Genomic DNA, 19899 nt, shown 5'->3' on the forward strand with positions numbered 1-19899 from the left:
CACATTATTTCCCTGCTTAACATTTTCTGAGAGCTTCCCAGAGTGTTTAGGATAAAGCCCCTATCCCTACTGTGACTGGCGGGGACCTCCATAATCTTTCCAATTTCCCCTTGTTCTTGGGTGACTGTGCTTGCTGCCCGGGGTACAGTCACTGGGCCCTTCTTCCTCAGGTACAACAAGCAGATCTCCCCCTCAGGGCCAGGGCCTTAGCTGTTTGCCCCAACTAGAATATTCTCACTTGAGCTCTTGGCATTGCTGGCTTCTCATTATTCAGATGTCAGCTTAAATGTCACCAGTGAGTGTTTTGTACAAAGCGGTGCTCTGCTTCCAAATCCCCGTACTAATTCTTGTTAAGTTATCCTGCTTCATTTTCTCATAGCATTCTACGTTTGGATTTGTTTGTTGCATATCTTCCCCTTCATCATCTTACCTCCATGAGAACAGGTACTTAGTTTTGTTCAGTGTGCCTGGAAAATTGCTTGGTGCTTAGTAATTGCTCACCTTATTTTTATTTTTCCATGTTTTTTATTGGTGCATTGTAAGTATACATAATGGCAGGATTTGATGCTACAGATTCCTACTGGCACATGACATAACAATACAATTTTGCCAATATATTTCCTCACACACCCTATTTTTAAATTAGCAAGTGAAAGGTTTTTTTTAAAATTTTGTTTTGTTTTATTTTGTTTTACTGTTAGAATACCATGGAAGCATAACTTTATACACTTAAGTACTGTATGTTATTGGTCTCAATATGGTCAACTCGAGAGTCTTAAAAAATTTTCCACTTTTTAGTTGATATGTTTTTTAAAATAGTGGTTTTTCTTTTTAATAGTAGTTTAAGGTTTACCACAAAACTGAGCAAAAAGAACAGAGTCCCCTGAACCCCTGTCCCATGCAGTGCAGTCTCCCAGCATCCCACACCAGAGGGAGACACTGATTGCAATTGATGAGGCTACATTGACATGTCTCTATCACTCAGTCTATAGTTTATATTATGTTTTACTCTTGATATTGTATATTCTATGGGTTCTGAAAGAGGGATAATGACATGGATCTACCCTAAAAATACTCTGTGCTTGCCCACTCATTCTTCTCTCCCCCATCCCTTGGCAACCCTTGAATCTTTTATTGTCTCTATAGTTTCGACTTTTCCAGAATGTCATATATTTGAAATAAGGCAATGCAGTCTTTTTAGATTGGCTTCTTGAACAGTTTATTTATCTGTTGACCTACCGAAGGACATCTTGCTTTCATCTACATTTAGCAACTGGTAATAAAGCTGCTATAAACATTTTGTGCAGGTTTTTGAATGGATATATGTTTTTAGCTCCTTTGGTTTGGTGGATCATATGGTGAGAGTGAGCTTAGTTTTATAAGAGATTGTGCCAAACTGTCTTCAGGAGTGACTGTACATTTTGTTTTCTCACTTCCTAGTAATGGGTGAGAGTTCTCGTCCCAACATTTGGTACTGTCAGTGTTTTGAGACTTTCTGGTATTCTAAGCCATAGGTAGTGGCATCTCATTTTTGTTTTAATTTGCAGTTCCCGAATGATAAATGATGTTGGAAATCTTTTCAATGCTTATTTTTCATTTGTGTATATCTTCTTTTGATGAGGCATTTATTTAGGTCTTTTGCCCATTTTTTAATTGTTTTAGTTTTCTGATTGCTGAGCCCTAAGGGTTCTAAAATATTTTGGATAATAGGCCTTCATTGGACTAGGTCTTGCAAATTCTTTCTCCCAGTCTGTGGGTTGTCTTATTCCATTGGCAGTGTCTTTTGCAGAGCAGAAAGTTTTCATTTTAACAAAGTTAAAAAGAAAGTTTTTTTCAAAGATCATGTCTTTGGTCATGATCATCTAGATTATTCATGATCATCCAGATTTTCTCCTGTGTGATCTTTAGGAGTTTTTATATTTTTACATGTAAGTTTATGATGTAGTTTGAGGTGTTTTTTTTTTTGTGTGTGTGTGTGTGTGTTTGTGTATGTGTGTGTGTGTGGAGGGTGTAGCACTTGTGTCTAGATTCCTTTTGTGTGCATGTATGGATGAAGAAATGGTCTCTCCTGCATTGTATTGCCTTTGCTCCTTTGTCAAAAATCAGTTGATTGTATTACAAGGGACCATTTTGAGCTCCCTATTCTGTTCCATTGGTCTGTTTGTCTATTCTTTTACCAAAACCACGCTGTCTTAGTTACATAGCTTTACAGCAAGGCTTCAAGTCACATCATGTTAGTTCTTAAACTTTCTCTTCTTCTTCCTCAATATTGTGCTGGCTGTTCTGGGCCTTTTGCTTCTCCATGAAAAACTTTGCAGAATCAGTTTGTTAATGTCATCAACTTACTGGGAGTTTGATTGAGATAATAATTGAATTTATAGAACCAGCTGGGAGGAACTGATATCTTGACAATATTGATTTTTTAAATATTAAATATGAAATATCTAAACTTGTATTTAGTTCTTCTTTAATTCTTTCATCTTAATTTTACGACTTTCCTCATATAGATCCTATACTTATTTTCTTCTGTCATGCCGGGGATTGAACCCAGGGTCTTGTGGTGTGAGGCAAGTGCTCTGCCACTAAGCTAAATCCCTGATACCTTGAACAAATTTTAGATTTAAACCTAAATATGGGGGATGCTAATACAAATGATATTGTGTTTTAAATTTTAGATTTCACTTGTTCATTACTGGTGTATAGGAAAGTGATTTTTTATTTTTTGGGTGGGGGTGCTGGGGATTGAACCCAGGGTCTTGTGCATGCCAGGCAAGTACTCTACCAACTGAGCTATATCCCCAGCCCAGAAAGTGACTTTTAAATAATAACCTTATATCATACAGCCTTGCTATAATTGTTCATTAGTTGCAGGAGATTTTTTGTTATTGTTGTGTTGTTCTCTCTTAGATTTTTCACATACAGAGTCATGTCACCTGTGAACCATGACAGTTTTCTTTCTTTCTTCGTTTTCTATACACCTTTTATTTCCTTGTGTTCTTTTACTGTATTAGCTGAGTTTCCAGTATGATGTTGAAAAGAAGTGGTGAGCTGGCTGCAGTGGTGCACACGTATAATCCCAGTAGCTCCAGAGGCTGAGGCAAGAATATTGGAAGTTCGAAGCCAGCCTCAGCAACTTAGTGAGGCCCTAAGCAACTTAGAGAGACCCTGTCACAAAATAAAAAATAAAAGGGCTGGGGATGTAACTCAGTGGTAAGGCCCCTTTGGATTCAATCCCGTCTCCAAAAAAAAAAAAGAATAAAAAGTGATGAGAGGGGCCATCTTTTTCTTGCGCCAATTTTGCCTTTAGTTTCTTATTTTATGTATGATGTTATCTGTAGGATTTTTTCTTTTTTTAGACATTCATTATGTTGAGGAAATTCTTCTTTATTCATGGTTTGCTGAGGTTTTTTTTTTTTTTGTCATGAATGGATTCCGCATTTTGTCATATTTTTCTGTATCTACTGGTGTGATGATGTGGTTTTTCTTCTATAGCTTGTGGATTTGATGGACTTGCATTGAATAATTTTCAGATATTGAACCAGTTTGCATACTTAGGAAAAATCCCTCTTGGTCATAGTGTATAATTCTTTATATTCATTGTTGAAATTAATTCTCTCATATTCTGATGAGGATTTTTCATCTGTATTCATGAGAGATGTTGGACTTCAGTTTTCTTGTAATGTTGTCTGGTTTTGGTATAAGGATTATGCTGGTCTCAGAGAATGAATTTCAGTATATTCTGTGTTTTTATCTTTGACAGAGATCGTAAATCATTTGTATGCCATCTTTAAATGTTTGGTAGAACTCAACAATGAACATTGCCTAGCTTCTATTTTGCTTTCTGTTTTGGAAGGTTATAAATTACTGATTCAGTTGTTAATAGAGCTATGACTATATTGTCTATTCTTTTTTTTAACAGATACTTTTACTTTATTTATTTTTATGTGGTGCTGCTAAGGATAGAACCCAATGCCTCACATATGCTAGGCAAACACTGTACCACTAGCTACAGCCCAGCCTCTATATTGTCTGTCCTTAGGTGAGATTTAGCAAATTGCGTTTTTTGAGGAATTGGTCCATTTAACCTAGGTTATCAACTTTTGGTGCATAGACATGGTTGTGCTACTTGAGTATTATCCTCTTAATGTCTATAGGATCTGTAGTGATGTCATTTCTTTCATTGGCTCATTTTGTTTTCTTGGTCTGGCTAGAAGTTATTAATTTATTGATCTGGTGAGTGAACCATTTTTTAGTTCCAATGATTTATCTCTGTTGGTTTACTGGTTTTTATTTTAATGGTCTGCCTTAATTTTTATGTCTTTTCTCATGCTTACTTCGGATTAACGTGCTCTTCTTTTTCTAATTTCCTAGCTGGAAGCTTAGATTAATGAGTCTAGATCTTTTTCCTTTCTAATATACACATTTGATGCTATAAAATTTTCTCTAAGCAGTGTATCTAACAAATTTTGATAAGTTGCATTTTTATTTTCATTTAGTTCACAATTGTTTATAATTTTCTTGAGATTTCTTCTTTGATCCATATATTATTTAGAATTGTTCAATATCCACATATTTTGGGATTTTTAAAAATTGAGTTTTATTAATTCCATTGTGGTCTAAGGTTGGATGTTACATGATTTTCATTGTTTTAGATTTGGCAATGTGTGTTTTGTGGCTCAGAGCATGGTCTATCTTGATGACTGTTTTGTGTGAGCTTGATAGAATGTACATTCTGCTGTTGTTGCATGAAATTGTGTACTAATGTTGTTATGGTTTGGATGTGAAGTGTCCCTCAAAAGCTCACATGTGAGACAAAGCAAGAAGGGTTAGAGGAGAAATGATTGGGTTATCAGGGCTTTAACCCAATCAGTGAATTAACCATCTGATGGGATTGATTGAGTCGTAACTGAAGGCAGGTGGGGTGTGGCTGGAGGGGGTGGGACATTGGGGGCATGGCTTTAGGGTATGCATTTGTGTCTGGCGAGTGGAGTTCTCTTTCTCTCTCTCCTTCTTGACCATCATGTGAGCTGCTTCCCTCTACCACACTCTTCTATCATGATATTCTGTCTCACCTTGAGCCCTAAGGAATGGAGTTGGCCTCCTCTGAAATCATGAATTCCCAAATAAACTTTTCTTCCTCTACAATTGTTCCAGTTGGGTCTTTTAATCACAGCAGTAAAAAAGCAGACTAAAATATATGTCAGTTATATCCGGTTGATTGATAGTGTTGTTGAGTTCAACTGTGTTCTTAATGATTTTCTGCCTGCTGCATTTGACCTTTCTGACAGGAATGTTTAAGTCTTTAACTGTAATCATTGATTTGTCTATTTCTTCTTTCACTGCTGTCAGATTTTGCTTTACATATTTTGATGCTCTCTTGTTAGGTGCATACACATTAAAGATAGTTATGTTTGTCTGAGAGAATTGACCTCTTTATCATTATGTAATGTCCTTCTTTATCCATTATATTTGTTCTGATGTCTTCTCTCTCTGAAATTAATATAGCCAGTTTAGCTTTCTTTTGGTTAGTCTTAGAATAGTGTCTGTTTCTCCATCCCTTTACTTTTAATCTATATGTGTTTTTATACTGCAGTTAGGTTGCTTGTAGACAACATATAGTTAGTTGGACCTTGCTTTTTGATCCATACTGATAATTTTTTTATGAATTCAGAAATAATATTAAAGTTTATTTTAATATTCCAGAGGCAAATCCACATATTTCTAAAATAGAAACACACATATAAGCAAAACATACCTTGTATTTAGACTAACATGGTATATGAATCACTTGCCAAGTGGGGGTCCAAGTCCATTTCTTGCCCCTTCTCCACCTCAAGTATTGTTGACTATAGATTAGGAACTATTGTGTTTGTCATTTTACCAGCAAGGAAATAAAGTTCAAGAAGGTCATGTGCATTGTCCAAATCATAGAGTTAGAAAGAAAGTAGGACTGGAACCAGAATGTTTAATTTGTCTTCTAAAGCCTTTTAGCAGAGTTAGCACCTACCTAAACCATTTGTTACCAGTGCGGTCTTGGGCAGGTAACCTCACCTTACTAAACCTAATACCTCATTCATGCAAGTGAGTAGTGGTATTTCATATAGATGCTTCCCCTGAAAGCACGGGACCTGATCCCGAGCAAGTTCTCTATGCACATTGGCTATAGTTGTGTTTAGACGGTTGATGTGTGAAGTGATTATTGACATAGTTGATTATCTGCTGTATTTGTTACTGTTTTCTATTCATTGTCCTGGTTTTTCATTTTCTTTTTTATATTGTACTTTTTCTGCCATTTGTGGTTTTGAGAATTTTATTTTATATAATTCTATTTTCTTTCCTTTTCTTAACATATTAATAATACTTTTTATATGTATTTTCAAAATAGTGCCCTATAGTTTGCAATATTTGTTTACAACTAATCCAAGAATTCTTTCAAATAACACTATGCCACATCAAGGTTTGTACAAATACATTAAAATAACAAAGTTTTCCTAATGCCTCTCTCTGATTATTTGCATCACTGTTATCATTTATTTCCCTTATACATAAACATTCATAGGCATGTATTATGCATATATAATTGAATACATGTTTCTTTTATTGTAAATAATTGTTATCCATTAGAGCAATTAATGATAAAAAAGATCATTTTTATTTTAGTTTTACATCTTTCTTCTCTAATGCTCTTTCCTTATGTGGACCTCAATTTCTGACCTATATCATTTTCCCTCTGACAGACTTCTTTTAACATTTCTGGGAAGTAAGTCTACTGGCAACAATCCCCTCAATTTGTATTTGTCTGGGGTCTTTATTTCTTCTTCACTTTTGAAGGATAATTTTATAGGATACATAATTCTATGTTGCTTTGTTTTGTTTTGTGTTTTAATAACCACTTAGTATTTCACTTTATGCTGCTTTTTAGGTGGAGGGGTTGCCTATGTCCCATTTGAGCTGGGGTCTTGCTTTGTTGCCCAGGCTGGTCTCCAACTCCTGAGCTTTCAGCAGTTCTTCTGCATCAATCTCCTTGGTAGCTGGGGCTACCAGTGTGTGTTGCTGCACCCAGCTCACTTTCAACTCTTCTTGTGTGTTGTGCGTGGTTTCTAAAAAGAAGTCAAATGTAATTTGTTTCTTTTTGGATAAATTATTTTCCTCTCTGGCTTTGTCAAGATTTTATCTTTGATTTTCTTCAGTTTGAATATGATATGCCGAGGTGTATGGCATTATTATTATTATTATGTTACTATTGGTGTTTGCTTGGTGTTTTCTGAGCTTCTGGATCTGTGGTTGGGCATCTAATGTTAATTTATGGAAAGTATTAGTCATTATTGCTTGTTATTTTCTTTAGTTCCTATCTGTATTTTCCTTCTGGTATTCCCACTGTATACACATTCATACATTACACTTTTTGTAATTGCCCCATTGCTCTTGAATATTCTTTTCCTTTTTTTTTAAATTTTCTATCTTTTTTTGATTTCAGTTTTGGAAGTTTCCATTAACATATCCTAAAGCTCAGAGATCTTTCCTCTGCCATGTCCTATTTGCTAATGAGCCCATCAAAGGCATTCTTCATTTCTATTACAGTGTTTTTGATCTCTAGAATTTCTTTTTGATTCTTGGATTTCCATCCCCTTGCTTACATTATCCATCTGTTCTTGCATATTGTCTACTTTGTCCTTTAGGTCCCTTAGCATATTAATCATAGTTTTAAAAATTCATGTTCTGATAATTCTAACATTCCTGTCAGAGCTGACTCTGGTTCTTAATTTTGCTCAGTTTATTCAAGCTGTGCTTTTTGTCTCTTAGAATGCCTTATAAGGGGCTGGAGATAGATATAGCTCAGTTGGTGGAGTGCTTGCCTTGCATGCACAAGGCCCTCAGTTCAATCCCCAGCACTACAAAAAAAAAAAAAAAATAAGAAAGAATGCCTTATACATTTTCTTTAAGGGCAGACATGATATACTGGATAAAATGGAATTATTGTCAGTAGGCCTTTAGTAACATCATGGTATGGTATGTGGGGAAGGGAAATGGTATGTGCTGTTATGATTATATTTCTCAGTCTTTTAGTGACTCTGTACCCCTGAACTGTGAAATTTCACAAGCAATTCTCATTTTTCTTACCGTTCTTGATTGAGACAGGATTCCAAGTGGAGGCTCAAGTTATATATTTTTCTTCCTCCATGTGGAAATCTAATTGGAGCTGAAGGTGGGTATTTCCATTCTCCCACATGGAAAGCTAGAGTTGGCTGGATTAGAAATTTTTCCTCCCTCAGGTCAACTGGGATCTGATAAATCCTAATAAGTTAGGTTCTAGTAAAATAGTTTCTCTTGACTGCAGGCCTTGTGAAGAAGAGCAGAATGTTCTGGTGTATTTCAGCATGGCTAATTTCCTCTCCTGGTATGGAAGCAAGAGGAGATTTTTCTCAGATTCACTGTGGGAACTTGGTAGAACTTCTGGAGAAAAAAACTCACAAATACGTGGGGGGCCTTCTATCTCGAGGTCCCCTGGATTTTTTAACACTCAGTTTGTCCTCATTGAATCTCAGCAATTCAGTGATTATAGTTTAGGTTTCCCTACTCTGATACTGGTTCCTGCAGATAATTCTGCTTGTTGGTTTTTACTCTGTGAAGTTGTGAGTTTCTATTTCCAGACTCTCTGTCTCTTGCCATATTTTGGGGCAGCCGTTTGCCTTATGATCTCACTTCTCTAATGGATATTAGAAGAGCTTTGATTTTTGAGTTTGTTTTCTTACTTGTCAGGCTGGAGTGATGGCTTTTAAGTTCCTTATATGTCAGACTAGAAACCGGGAAGTCCTGGTAATATTTAAATTGTTTTATTGACATTGAATGTAGATTATTCATATGTAGTGATGTCTAATAATTTAAACTATACGATTCTTTTTTTTTCAATATGATTTCTCTCTAAAGATATGCAGATTAATGTAACTAAATCAATCATATATAGAAAATACCTAACATGCCCAGAAAGTTCCCCATGCCTCTTTGCGGTCAGTTTCCTACCCTGGCCCTCCATCTAACACCTGCTCACCTACTGATCTGTGTTCTACTATTATAACATTGTTTTTTTGGTTTTTTTTTTTAAGGACTGTCTTAGAATTATGTTGTAAATAATCAAAAAGATTTTCTCTTGTTTTATGCTAGAAGTTTTTTGATTTGGCCTCTTACGTTTAGGTTTATGATTAATTTTGAGTGACCAGGATAGTAATTCTTGTATAAAATGGCTTATGAGTTATTTCTTCTGCTTCTGTTTTCTTGAACAATTAGGGTAGATCTGAAATATTATTTTTTCTTAACTGCTTGTTAAAATTCAATAGTGAAGTCATCTTGGCCTGAAATTTTCTTTGTGGGAAGATTTTTAACTATAGTTGCTGTTTGCTTAATAAGATGTAGAACTATTCTTATCAGGCAGTCCTGAGTTGTAGCATGGTTTGATTCTTGGCCTTTACCCACGAGATGCCATTAGCAGCCCTTTTCTCTCTCAGTTGTTATTTTCTTTTTAACTTTATTTAACTTATTTATTTATATGTGGTACTGAAGATCAAACCCAGGACCTTGTGCATATGAGGTGAGCGCTCTACTGCTGAGCCACAACCGCAGCCCCTCTCTCAGTTATTATTACAGAAATATTTCTCTATACATTGCTAAAAGTCCCTTGGGAACTACCACGAAGGTGGTAATGACAAAATTGTTTGAGAACTGCTAATCTTAGGTTTACAATATACATCTTTAACTTACCACAATGTACCTTCAAATGTAAGTATACTGTAGTGTAGCATAGATTGTAACAATCAAGTAGTGTAATATTCTAATTTAACAATCTAGTAGACTTTCATTTCTTCTATCTCTTGTGCTATTTGCATGTATTTTACTTCTGGTTTATGTTTTAATTCTCAGTATATTGTTGTTATTTGAGTTTTAAACAATAATTTATCTTTTGATGCTATGTTTTATTTACAACACTTTATTTTAGGGACAGATGCAGATGTTATTTTTCTTTTGGCTGATGAAATAACTACTTTTTAAAACAGTGTTATATTTTATTTATTTTTAAAATACTAGTGTGCTAAATATAAATTGTTTTTTCTGAAGTTTTTATTTCACTTTCATTTTGAACAGATATTTTCACTTGGGATGCAATTCTAGACTGACATTTGTTTTCTTTGAGTATTTTTAATGTGTCACCAGATCCTCTCCTCGGTTTTATGACCACAGATGGTAAATCTGTAGTCATCCTAATCTTTGCCCTTCTAGATATAATATGTACCCTTTTCTATCTTTTGTTTAACATTTTATCTTTATCACTGATCAGAATTTGATTATGATATTACATTAGTTTGGTTTTTTTTAAATTTCGCTTTAAGTTTTCTGAGCCTCTTAATTCTTGTTGTTGTCACCAAATTGGGGATTCTTTTGGATATCTTCAAAAAATCGTTTTTAGTCATTCTCTCTCGTTTGGGACTCATGTTACATTGTTAATTTATGTTAAGTGTTAATATTGTTCTACCAGTCATTGAAATTCTTTTAGTTTTTGGTAGTTTCTCTCTTTTCCTTAATTTTGGATAGTTGGTGTTTTTGTGTGTTCTAGTTCACTTATCTCTTCTCCTGCAGTGTCTAAATTTCTCTTAATCTCATTCAGCAGGAGTTTTGATCTTTAAGACCTTCATTATATGTGTACAAGGTGACATATTCATATGTAAAAATGACGTTTATATTTTACAAGCTTGTGTATTTTTTTCTTCTTTGCTCTTTTTTCCTTTTTTTTTTTTAAATAGTGGCATGAAAAATAACTTATCCTACAATTGATGCCATCTTAGAATCTGTGAAAATCTATTTCTTTTTGTAAGTGGATTGCAGTCCACTAAACTTAAACTTTTACTGGTCAGTAACAGGATGCCAAATGTGTTTTGGTAAATAGAGGTTTCAGGTAGGGATAGAGAAATGTGCCCTTCTTCTGTTTTAATATAGCCAGCAATGTTTGAGAAGGTTGAGAATGCTGAGAGTATTTTTTATAATTTTAAGAAAAATTTTTAAAATTTTTATTGGTGCATTATGATTATATGTGATAGTGGGATTCTTTGTAATATACCTGTAACCAGCACTTAACACAATTTAATCAATTCAATACCCAGAACCTCCGGTTTCCCTCCCCTCACCTCTTGCTTTCTCAGTGGTTGCGAGGTATTACCGTTGTATTTGGTTGCTAGCTATTGCACCTTGTATTTGTTGGGCACCAGATTTTGTTGAATCCTTTTAAATGCTACTGGAATTTTCCTAGTGAATAATTGAATTACTTGAATGAGTTGGATCCTTCTAAAGAGTAGGGAACCCTCCTCAGGTCTCTGCACTCGCTGTTTCCTTCTCTCTCTCTCTCTCTCTCTCTCTCTCTCTCTCTCTCTCTTCAGCTTCTTCCATTCTAGTATTCTGCCTTAACAAATTTTACTGCTTTGGCCTTCTTAAACTCTGATCTCTGACCTTTCAACTGACTTCCAGAACTTTCCTACTCTGGCTTTGAAACTATTTCCAGGCAGTAAGTCAGGGCAATTGTAGGTCTGACCTACTTTGTTTCTTTTCTCCCTGGGATCATGTCTTGCCCTGTTTTCTAGTGTCAGAGACATTTGATTCATATTTTTGCTTTCTTTTCAGTTGCTTAAGGCAGAGGGTAAACATTGTCGCTGTTACTCCATAATATGTGGAAATGGAAGTCCTTTGGTTGTCATTTTGCTTTTCCTTCAATTTTAGAGGTAATATAGATAGGTTTTGCTGACATATATGGGGCCTGGTGGCCTTTGCCTCTTAGAAACTAAGTCTTATCTTCCTTGTTATCTTGCTAAGAGGCTTGTGTTGATGACATAGGAGGTCATATGTTGTTGGGGAACATACTGTTCGACTGTCTTCTTTTTAGTAGAGGAAGTAATGCCTTAAGCAGAGATGTTTCAGATTTTGCCTGATGCATTGCATTAGTTCCCAGAATATGCAACAACTTGGCCACTGATTTTTCTCCCACTGCTCAGTGGTTTTAAGGAGTATTCTCCAGCTGATTATTTTACCACCTACTCCATTCTTGAGTCTTGAATCCATAGGCTTGAATTCTATTCTGAGAACCAAACATGGCAACATGCTGAGTTGGTTAGTTTGTTGCCTGGAAAAATATTAGGCAAAATTGATACTTTGATTAGAGAGAGAAAGAGGCAGATTTCATTTGTTCACTTCCAAATAATAGAAAATAATTATTCTGGCTTATTCTAAAGACATGGCTGGAAGTAGATCTGTCATGTGACAGAGAAAGAACCTTTGTCCATAAACAGTAACCTTTATAGTAGGTTAGCATCTTAAGACCATATGTAAGTAGGGTGACCATTTGTCATGTTTGTGGAGGAGACTCCTGTTTTACACTTATTGTCCTGGAATTGCTAAAAGGATCCCTTTCTATTCTTGTGTCCTATTTTAGATGTATGAGTATATCTAATACATGTACATGTATCACACATGTATGTATATATATTATATACGTGTCCTATTTATAAGGAACAGTTTAAAGAATACAGGGTAAGTATTAATTCCTTGCTTACTTTTGTTCCTTAAGTAATGTATTCACAGTTTACTCTGTCTTTACTTAAATAGCAGAAAGTGTATACTGACTAGTAAACATGTTTAAAAAGAATTTTTGGTATTTTTCCTGCAGATGATCTCAATGCCACCCACCAACACTGTGTTTTGGCTGGTTCACAGCCTCGGTTTAGTTCCACCCACCGAGTGGCAGAGGTAAGTGTAAATAAAAATGTGATTCACACTTAATTGGATGTGACAGAAGTGGTTGAGTGAGCAATTTATCACAGAGCTTTGGAAGAGTATTTGATAGAAAAATTGTTTCCATCTAACTTGACTTTAGTCTCTGTTTACTTGCCTTTTTAGCTTTGGGATATATTGGATGCAGGCTTAAAGTGTTTTCACAGCATGGGATAAGTATGTTTTGGTTCTTGGGGTTATGTTTCTTGGAGAAGGTAAATGCCATTGGCAGGTGTTCCTAGCTCAAGATTTTCTTAGTTAGTAGTATCTTTCAAGGTCAAGGGAAAGAGATGGGCCAGAGGAAATGGAGTGAATTTATGTGCTTGTGCATGTGATAGTGGTGGCTGGGTTTAAATGGTTGAGTATTTACATTTCCCTTAACTATATGGGCAAACAAATGTAAATTTAGGAGAAACTAACAGTGGTGCCAAGGAATTTCTGAACTCCCCAGATGTATTCAAAGCCCAGACTTTATTGCTTAATTCTGCCATCCCTTGGCAGTGGCTGCTGGTCAGATGATCAGACTTGTTCAGAATGGAAAGTTAAGAGATGAGGAAAATCCTTAGTAGTTACCCTATCCAGGGAGTGGGGGGATAATCATAAAAGGATTAGAAGTAGACCTCCCACCTAAGCTTGTTACCTGTGCTTGGCCTTATGGGTTGACTTTTCAGGGAACCATGGGACAAGTGTGAAAAAGTAGGACAAAGGCATTGAACATGTAGGGATGAAGGGATTTAGGAGATTTTAGTATAGCTGATGGGATCAACCAGGACCAAGATGAGACTCTTAGGATCAGGGTGGGATGAGAGTGTTGGGGAAATATTGGGTGGCTACAGTTAGAGTGGATCCTAGGGTACCCAAGGGAGTGGCAGGTGAGGCTGACGCCTGCACAAGACCAGATTGTGAAAGGTCTTGGATATCAGATTAGGTGTTTGAGTTTATGTTGCTTGGCAGTTGCAGCTTATTGGTTACTTTTTGTTGCTATATTGGCAATAACTTTAGGAGGATACAATTGATGTTAAACCTGTCAGGATCTGAACTATGGTAGCAGCAGCAGTAAAAAAGAAAAAATCCCATGAATCATGGAGGAGGCCTAGAGAGAGACTTGGCAACTAACTGACTGAAATGGATAGAGGGAAGTAAGAATGAACTACTGAAATGACACCCAGGAATGGGGGGGTCTAAGACGAGGGGAGGACATTGGTCCAGTTTTGAACAGGCTGAATTCAACCTGCCACGTGGAGAGGTCTAGCTGACAAATGGAAATGTGGAAGTTAATCTTAGGAGAGAACAAGAAACTCTTCACTTCCACCCACTGCAATAAATACACACACGGAAAAGCTCCCTCAAAGAGCCTTTGGCCCCTGGTTTGAAAAGTACCCCTCCCCAGCCAGCCTTGATGCCTTTGTTCAGGTGGACCAATTTCATAATGTCATTAATTACTTTCAAAATGTCCTGAGACTTAGCTTTTTCAGATTAATCATGGCTGTGTTCGTATCTTCTAATTTTTAGACCAAATTTTGAGTACTAATTAAATAAAGAGGGGACTGTGTATAGTGATTCTATTGGAAGAAGAATATCACCCTAAATCCATGATTTTTATATTCTTTGTGTTTTATTCAAGCTACATGATATTTTACCAATCAGACACATATAATGTGAATTATCTGAATATCTTGCTTTCTGTATTGTATTATCAATCAGAAAACTATGGCCTTTGGGCCAGTGGGCTACTTTTGTAAATAAAGTTTTATTGGAACATAGCCACATTTATTTGTTTACATATTATTCATGGCTGCTTTGGAGGTACAGTGGCAGAGCTAAGTAGCTACAATACACACTTTGTGGCCTATCAGTCTAAATGTTTATTGTTTAGTCTTTTAAGAAAAAGGGTGGCCAAGCACAGTGGTGCTCACCCATAACCCCAGCAGTTTGGGATTCTGAGGCAGGAGGATCACAAATTTAAGGCCAGCATGGGAAAATTAGTGAGATACCGTTCATAACAAAAAATTTAAAAGACTGGGATGTAGCTCAGTTGTGGAATGCTCATGGTTAGTTTAATCCCTAATACCAGAGGAGGGGGCAAATTGTGTTCACCTCCATTATAGATGATCCTTTGTAAACAGACATTAAAATTCACCTTAAAATAAAAGTATATTTTTTTAAATCAGTGTGTTAGGTGACTTTTTATTTCTATCTAAATATTAATATCAAAAGTAAAAACTGGTGCTGGTAAAATTACAAGTGAAATGGGTATCTTCATATTCTGGTAGCTTTTCTGAATGGTTGACTTTTTGTAAACCACATATAGGAATATGTGTTAGGTATCATAAAGATATTCATGTCTTGTGCTCACTTCAGTAACATATAAAATTGGAACAATATAGAGAAGATTAGCATGGAACAAAACAAAATATTCATATCTTTGATCTCATAACACCATTTTGGGGAAGCAAACATAGGAAATAATTCGATAGAATTATATCTATAAAGAGGTTTATCCCCCATGACCAGTACAAGTGAAAATGGGCAGATCCTTAGTTAATTAAATTGTTGAAATTCACCTTCATTGACAACATTGGAAATGGGAATTTCGAATACTTGTGTTAAACAGTGAAAAAACATATACATTGATATGTCTACATTGATTTCAACTGTTTATGGACAAAGAGCCACAATAACAAATAAAAATGGGTTAAGGTAGTAGGATTGCTTTTCTTATTTAAACATTCTTATTTTATTTAAATCATTGTTTCTAATATTAGAAGAAGGAAAAGATTTTTTTCCCAGTATTGAAGTTACACTATTATTTCCCTCAATAGAAGAGAAGAAAAAAAAATCTATACAATTTTATAACCCTCACTGAGTCTACAAATGTCCTCTCTTTACATATTAACATTATGTCTTATCTGTGCCAAACAAAATTATTTGCTGTTTTCTGTGTATTCACAATATGTAGAAAACAGATTGTCTTTTTCTCCTAAATTAATCTATTATTTATATAGTTCATTAATAATGTATTTAATACAACTATGCATAATAACTGAATCCATAAATCAAATGTTATACAAAGATAGCTATTCATTTGATGTATTCCTCAGAGTTATTCAACTTTTTCTAATGGTTTCAAACTGCCTTTTTTCTTTCTATTGTTTTTATTGGCATATAATAGTCATACAAAATAGTGGGTTTCATTGTGGCATGTTTATACATGCACATAACGTAATTTGATCAATTTCAGTCCCTAGTACCTCTTCTTGTCCTCCATCCCCAATCCCCTTTCTCCACCCTACTGGTCTCTCTTCTGTTTTCTGAAAGGAGATTGTCTAAAGAAGTGGTATTCTGAAATTCAGTTTTGTAACTCAGAGAAGAAACCTATTCTGGTTTTTGGTTGTATATGAGTAGATTATTTCCTTTGGCTTTTGACCTTTATTCATTTTTAGTTTTTTCTATTTGAGTCAGAATGTGCTTGGGATTCAACACAGAATGTCTCTTTTTAAATTTAAATTTTATGCATAATTAATTTTTGAGTAGGTAGGTTCTCAAATGGGTCAAAATTTAAAAATTGCTGAAAGTTATACAATTAAAGACTCTTTTTCTTCAAGTCAACTAGCTCCCCTTCCCCAAAGCAACCATCATCAGATTTTTGTTGTCCTTTTCGTGTTAATATATATATGTTATGTATATAACACACATATACACACACAAATGGCAGTCTGCCCTATCCAGCATTCTGTGCTTTTTATTGTGTTTCAAAACCTCATGATAATCATTTATTAGCATATAATTCTTATTTTGATGTAGGTAAGGTTTTTTTTTTTTGTTTTGTTTTGTTTTGGTTTGGTTGTTTTTTTTTTTTTTTTTAAACATAGGACACCAAAAGCATAAGCAGCTCAGGAAAAAATAGAAAAATTGAATTGCATGAAAGTTTAAAATTTTTGTGTTTCAAAGTACATCCAGCAAGTGAAAGACTACTAGTCCACAGAATAAAAGAAAATATTTGTAAACAATATACCTTGTAAGGTACTTACATTTAGAATATATAAAGAATTCTTAGAACTCACTAAGAAAGAAGAATGCTATTTAAAATGGTGAACAATCTGGATAGGCATGTTCCAAAGAAGGTATACAAAGGACAGAAAACATGTGAAAAATGCACATAATTAGTCATTGGAAAAATGCAAATCAAAACCATGATGAGATACCACTTTATCCCCATTAGGCTGGCTAGGGTAAAAAGGATAATAACAAAAAGAGGAGCCTTGTGAACTGCTGGAAGGAAATTCAGTGGTACAGCCATTTTGGGAAACAGTCTGGTACTTCTTCAGAAGGTTAAACACAAAGTCAACCCTAAGACCCAGCAATTTCATGCTTAGATATAGACCCAAGAGAAATGAAAACTTGTCAATGAATGTTCATAGTAGCTTGATTCATAATAGCCACAGTGAACACAGCTGAGTTTGATCACTTAATGAATGGATAAACAAAATGTGGCCTATTCATAAAATTGCATATTATTTAGCAGTACAAAGGAATTAAATACCGATACTCACAGCAACATGGATGAATCACGGAAACATGCTACATAGAAGAAGCCAGACATAATGATCACATGTCACAAGATTTTGCTTATATGAAATGTCCTGAATAGGAATATATATGGGCATGGAAAGTTGACAGGTGGTTGCCTAGGGCTGGAAAGTTTGGTGGAAATGGAAGAGATTGACTACTTAAGGGCGTAGGGCTTCCTTTTGATGTAATAAAATTATTCTGAAATTAATTGTAACATTCAAAGGGAGATCAGTGAAGGAAAGGGTCCAGGGGGTTGGAGGGAGGAAGTACTGGGAAGTGATATTGGCCAAATTACATTGTTCTATTGTATGCATCTATAAATATATAGCAATAAATCCCATCGTTATGTACAATTATAATATATGTGGAAAGAGAAAAAAACAAATAAAATTAATTGTAGTGATGGTCATACAACTCTGTGAATATATTTTAGAATATTGAATTGTATGTTTTAAATAGCTGAATTTTATATATGTAAATTATAATTCAATGAAGTTTTAGCAAAAAAAAAAAAAAAAAAAAAAAGAAAAAGAAAGAAAGAAAGAAAAAGGAAAGGAAATCTCCCCAGCTCTGATCATAAATTCTTTATACCAAATAAAAGTCTTTGCACCAGGAAAAAAAAGATTGGCTGCAAATAAGGTTATATCATAGTGCATTTAATTGCCCCCCCTTTTTAAAATTATTTGTAGTTATGGATGGGCATAATACCTTTATTTTATTTATTTTATGTGGTTCTGAGGATCAAATCCAGTGCCTCACACGTGCTAGGCAAGCGCTCTACCACTGAGCCACAACCCCAGCCTTTACTGGTTCCCCTTTGATGGAAAATTTAGATCTTTTTCCATCTTTGGCTATGATAAATGGCTGTGCAATTAATAACCTCTTATGTAGGTCACCATATACTTGGGCAAGTAAAGGTGGGAGTAGAATAACTTTCTAGAAAGTCATTTAAAAATATGTTGTGGCAGGAGGCCTGTGGGATAAAAGTGATTGGTAATTCACCTCTATTCTTTGTTTTTTTCCTTTGTAGAAAATGGAGCTGCCTGCCCTTGTGCTCTCAGCACTTTGGGGTCGTCATATTAAAATGCATATTAAGTCGAGCGTCTGTTTTTTGGCTCTGAAATTTTGTTTTTCCCAGGCTTGTCGATGTCATATTATATAAAATGGAAGCAACTGTGCAGAGAATATTTATACCAGAAGATTGGCCTTCAACGTTATTTCTAAGGGCTCAGTTTAAATGATAAATACAAAAATAAAAATATTTTAGGGATATATTTCCCTCATTGTGTCTAACAGATAAATATATAGTGCTTGTTTTTTATCATTGTAGGAAATCCTTTCATTATCAAAATAAATGGAAGCATACTCCATCTGTACCCTCTTCTTTTCTGACACATGATTATTCAGAGGAGTTTGTCCATTTGCCCTCTGTTTTGTTCCCTGAGACTCAGAGAGGGATGAACTAGTTATCAGTGTCCTTGCTGATACCCAAGTACTAAGTTCTGTCTTTGAATGTGCTTTGAGGGCATGAACCACATATTCTCCATTATTTGAATCTGTTCTTTTAAGGACCTCAACTGCTAGTATATGTTTTTTGTAGAAAAAGGAAATAAATTTCTTTGCCTTGTATTTATAAGTTCAATTTTTTTTCCTGCCATAACTATTCTATTTCATATTTCATGTTCTACAGCCTGGGTACCTTTTTTTCCCATTGTTAGATTCATGACACTTGAGATAAAATCAATGTCCTTGACTTGTTGATTAAGTAGTTATTTGTTCAATAATTGTTGCTTTTCTCCCACATTTAGGACTCAGTTCTAGATGCTATAGTATATGTAGAAAAAATATGTACATACAGAAGGCCTTAGTCTCAGGATACTTACTGTGTAGTTAGAGATAGGAGACCCACATGCTAAAAGAAAACCTGTAAGCCAAGTGGCCAGGGATGGATCCAGTGAGCAGGTCACTGTATTAACTCTTGGGTGAAGGAGTCTGGGGATGACAGATGAATTCACAGAAAAGATATGCCAAGAATACTAGGAAGAGTGGCATGGCAGCCTTGGATTTCTCTCATACTCTCCCTTGCTGGTTCTGTCTTGGCAGTGCTCCACGGGAACCTTGGATTATATTTTACAGCGCTCCCAGGTGGCTCTGCAGAATATCCGTGATGACCTGGAGAATGGTCATGTCTCTTTGAAATCCTTTGAGCCTGCCATTTTGAAACAAGGAGAAGAAATTCACAATGAGGTGAGTAGAGTACTTTCAAGAACTGGGAAGGGTCTGAGATTCTACCCTCTCTGCAAGCTAACAAGTTGATCTGCCACAGTGTCATGCTGGTATGAGACAGCAGTCTCTGAAGTCAAAGGTGAAGGACAGGTTATGACAACAATGGCAGTAGCAAGACTATCAACATTTTTGTGCTAGTTCTTGGTCTTTGGGCAAAATCCGATAGACTGGGTAGCTTCTAAACAACAGGCATGTGTCTTCATAGTGTAGGGGCCCAGGAGTACATGATCAAGT

At 35.4% G+C, this 19899-nt stretch overlaps 1 protein-coding gene across 3 annotated transcripts in view; it reads left to right on the forward strand.

The window, feature by feature from the left end:
• FTO (FTO alpha-ketoglutarate dependent dioxygenase) overlaps positions 1 to 19899 on the forward strand; it is a 374809-nt gene that overhangs the window by 156288 nt on the left and 198622 nt on the right. For all 3 annotated transcript variants that reach the window (XM_081275884.1, XM_081275885.1, XM_081275886.1), the window contains exons 5-6: positions 12704 to 12783; positions 19483 to 19626. In XM_081275884.1, the coding sequence (XP_081132010.1) occupies positions 12704 to 12783; positions 19483 to 19626 (224 nt within the window). The remainder of the gene's footprint in view (positions 1 to 12703; positions 12784 to 19482; positions 19627 to 19899) is intronic.

The sequence above is a fragment of the Spermophilus citellus genome, assembly GCF_964194105.1.
Source record: "Spermophilus citellus genome assembly, chromosome: 18".
In the NCBI taxonomy this organism is placed as follows: Eukaryota; Metazoa; Chordata; class Mammalia; order Rodentia; family Sciuridae; genus Spermophilus; species Spermophilus citellus.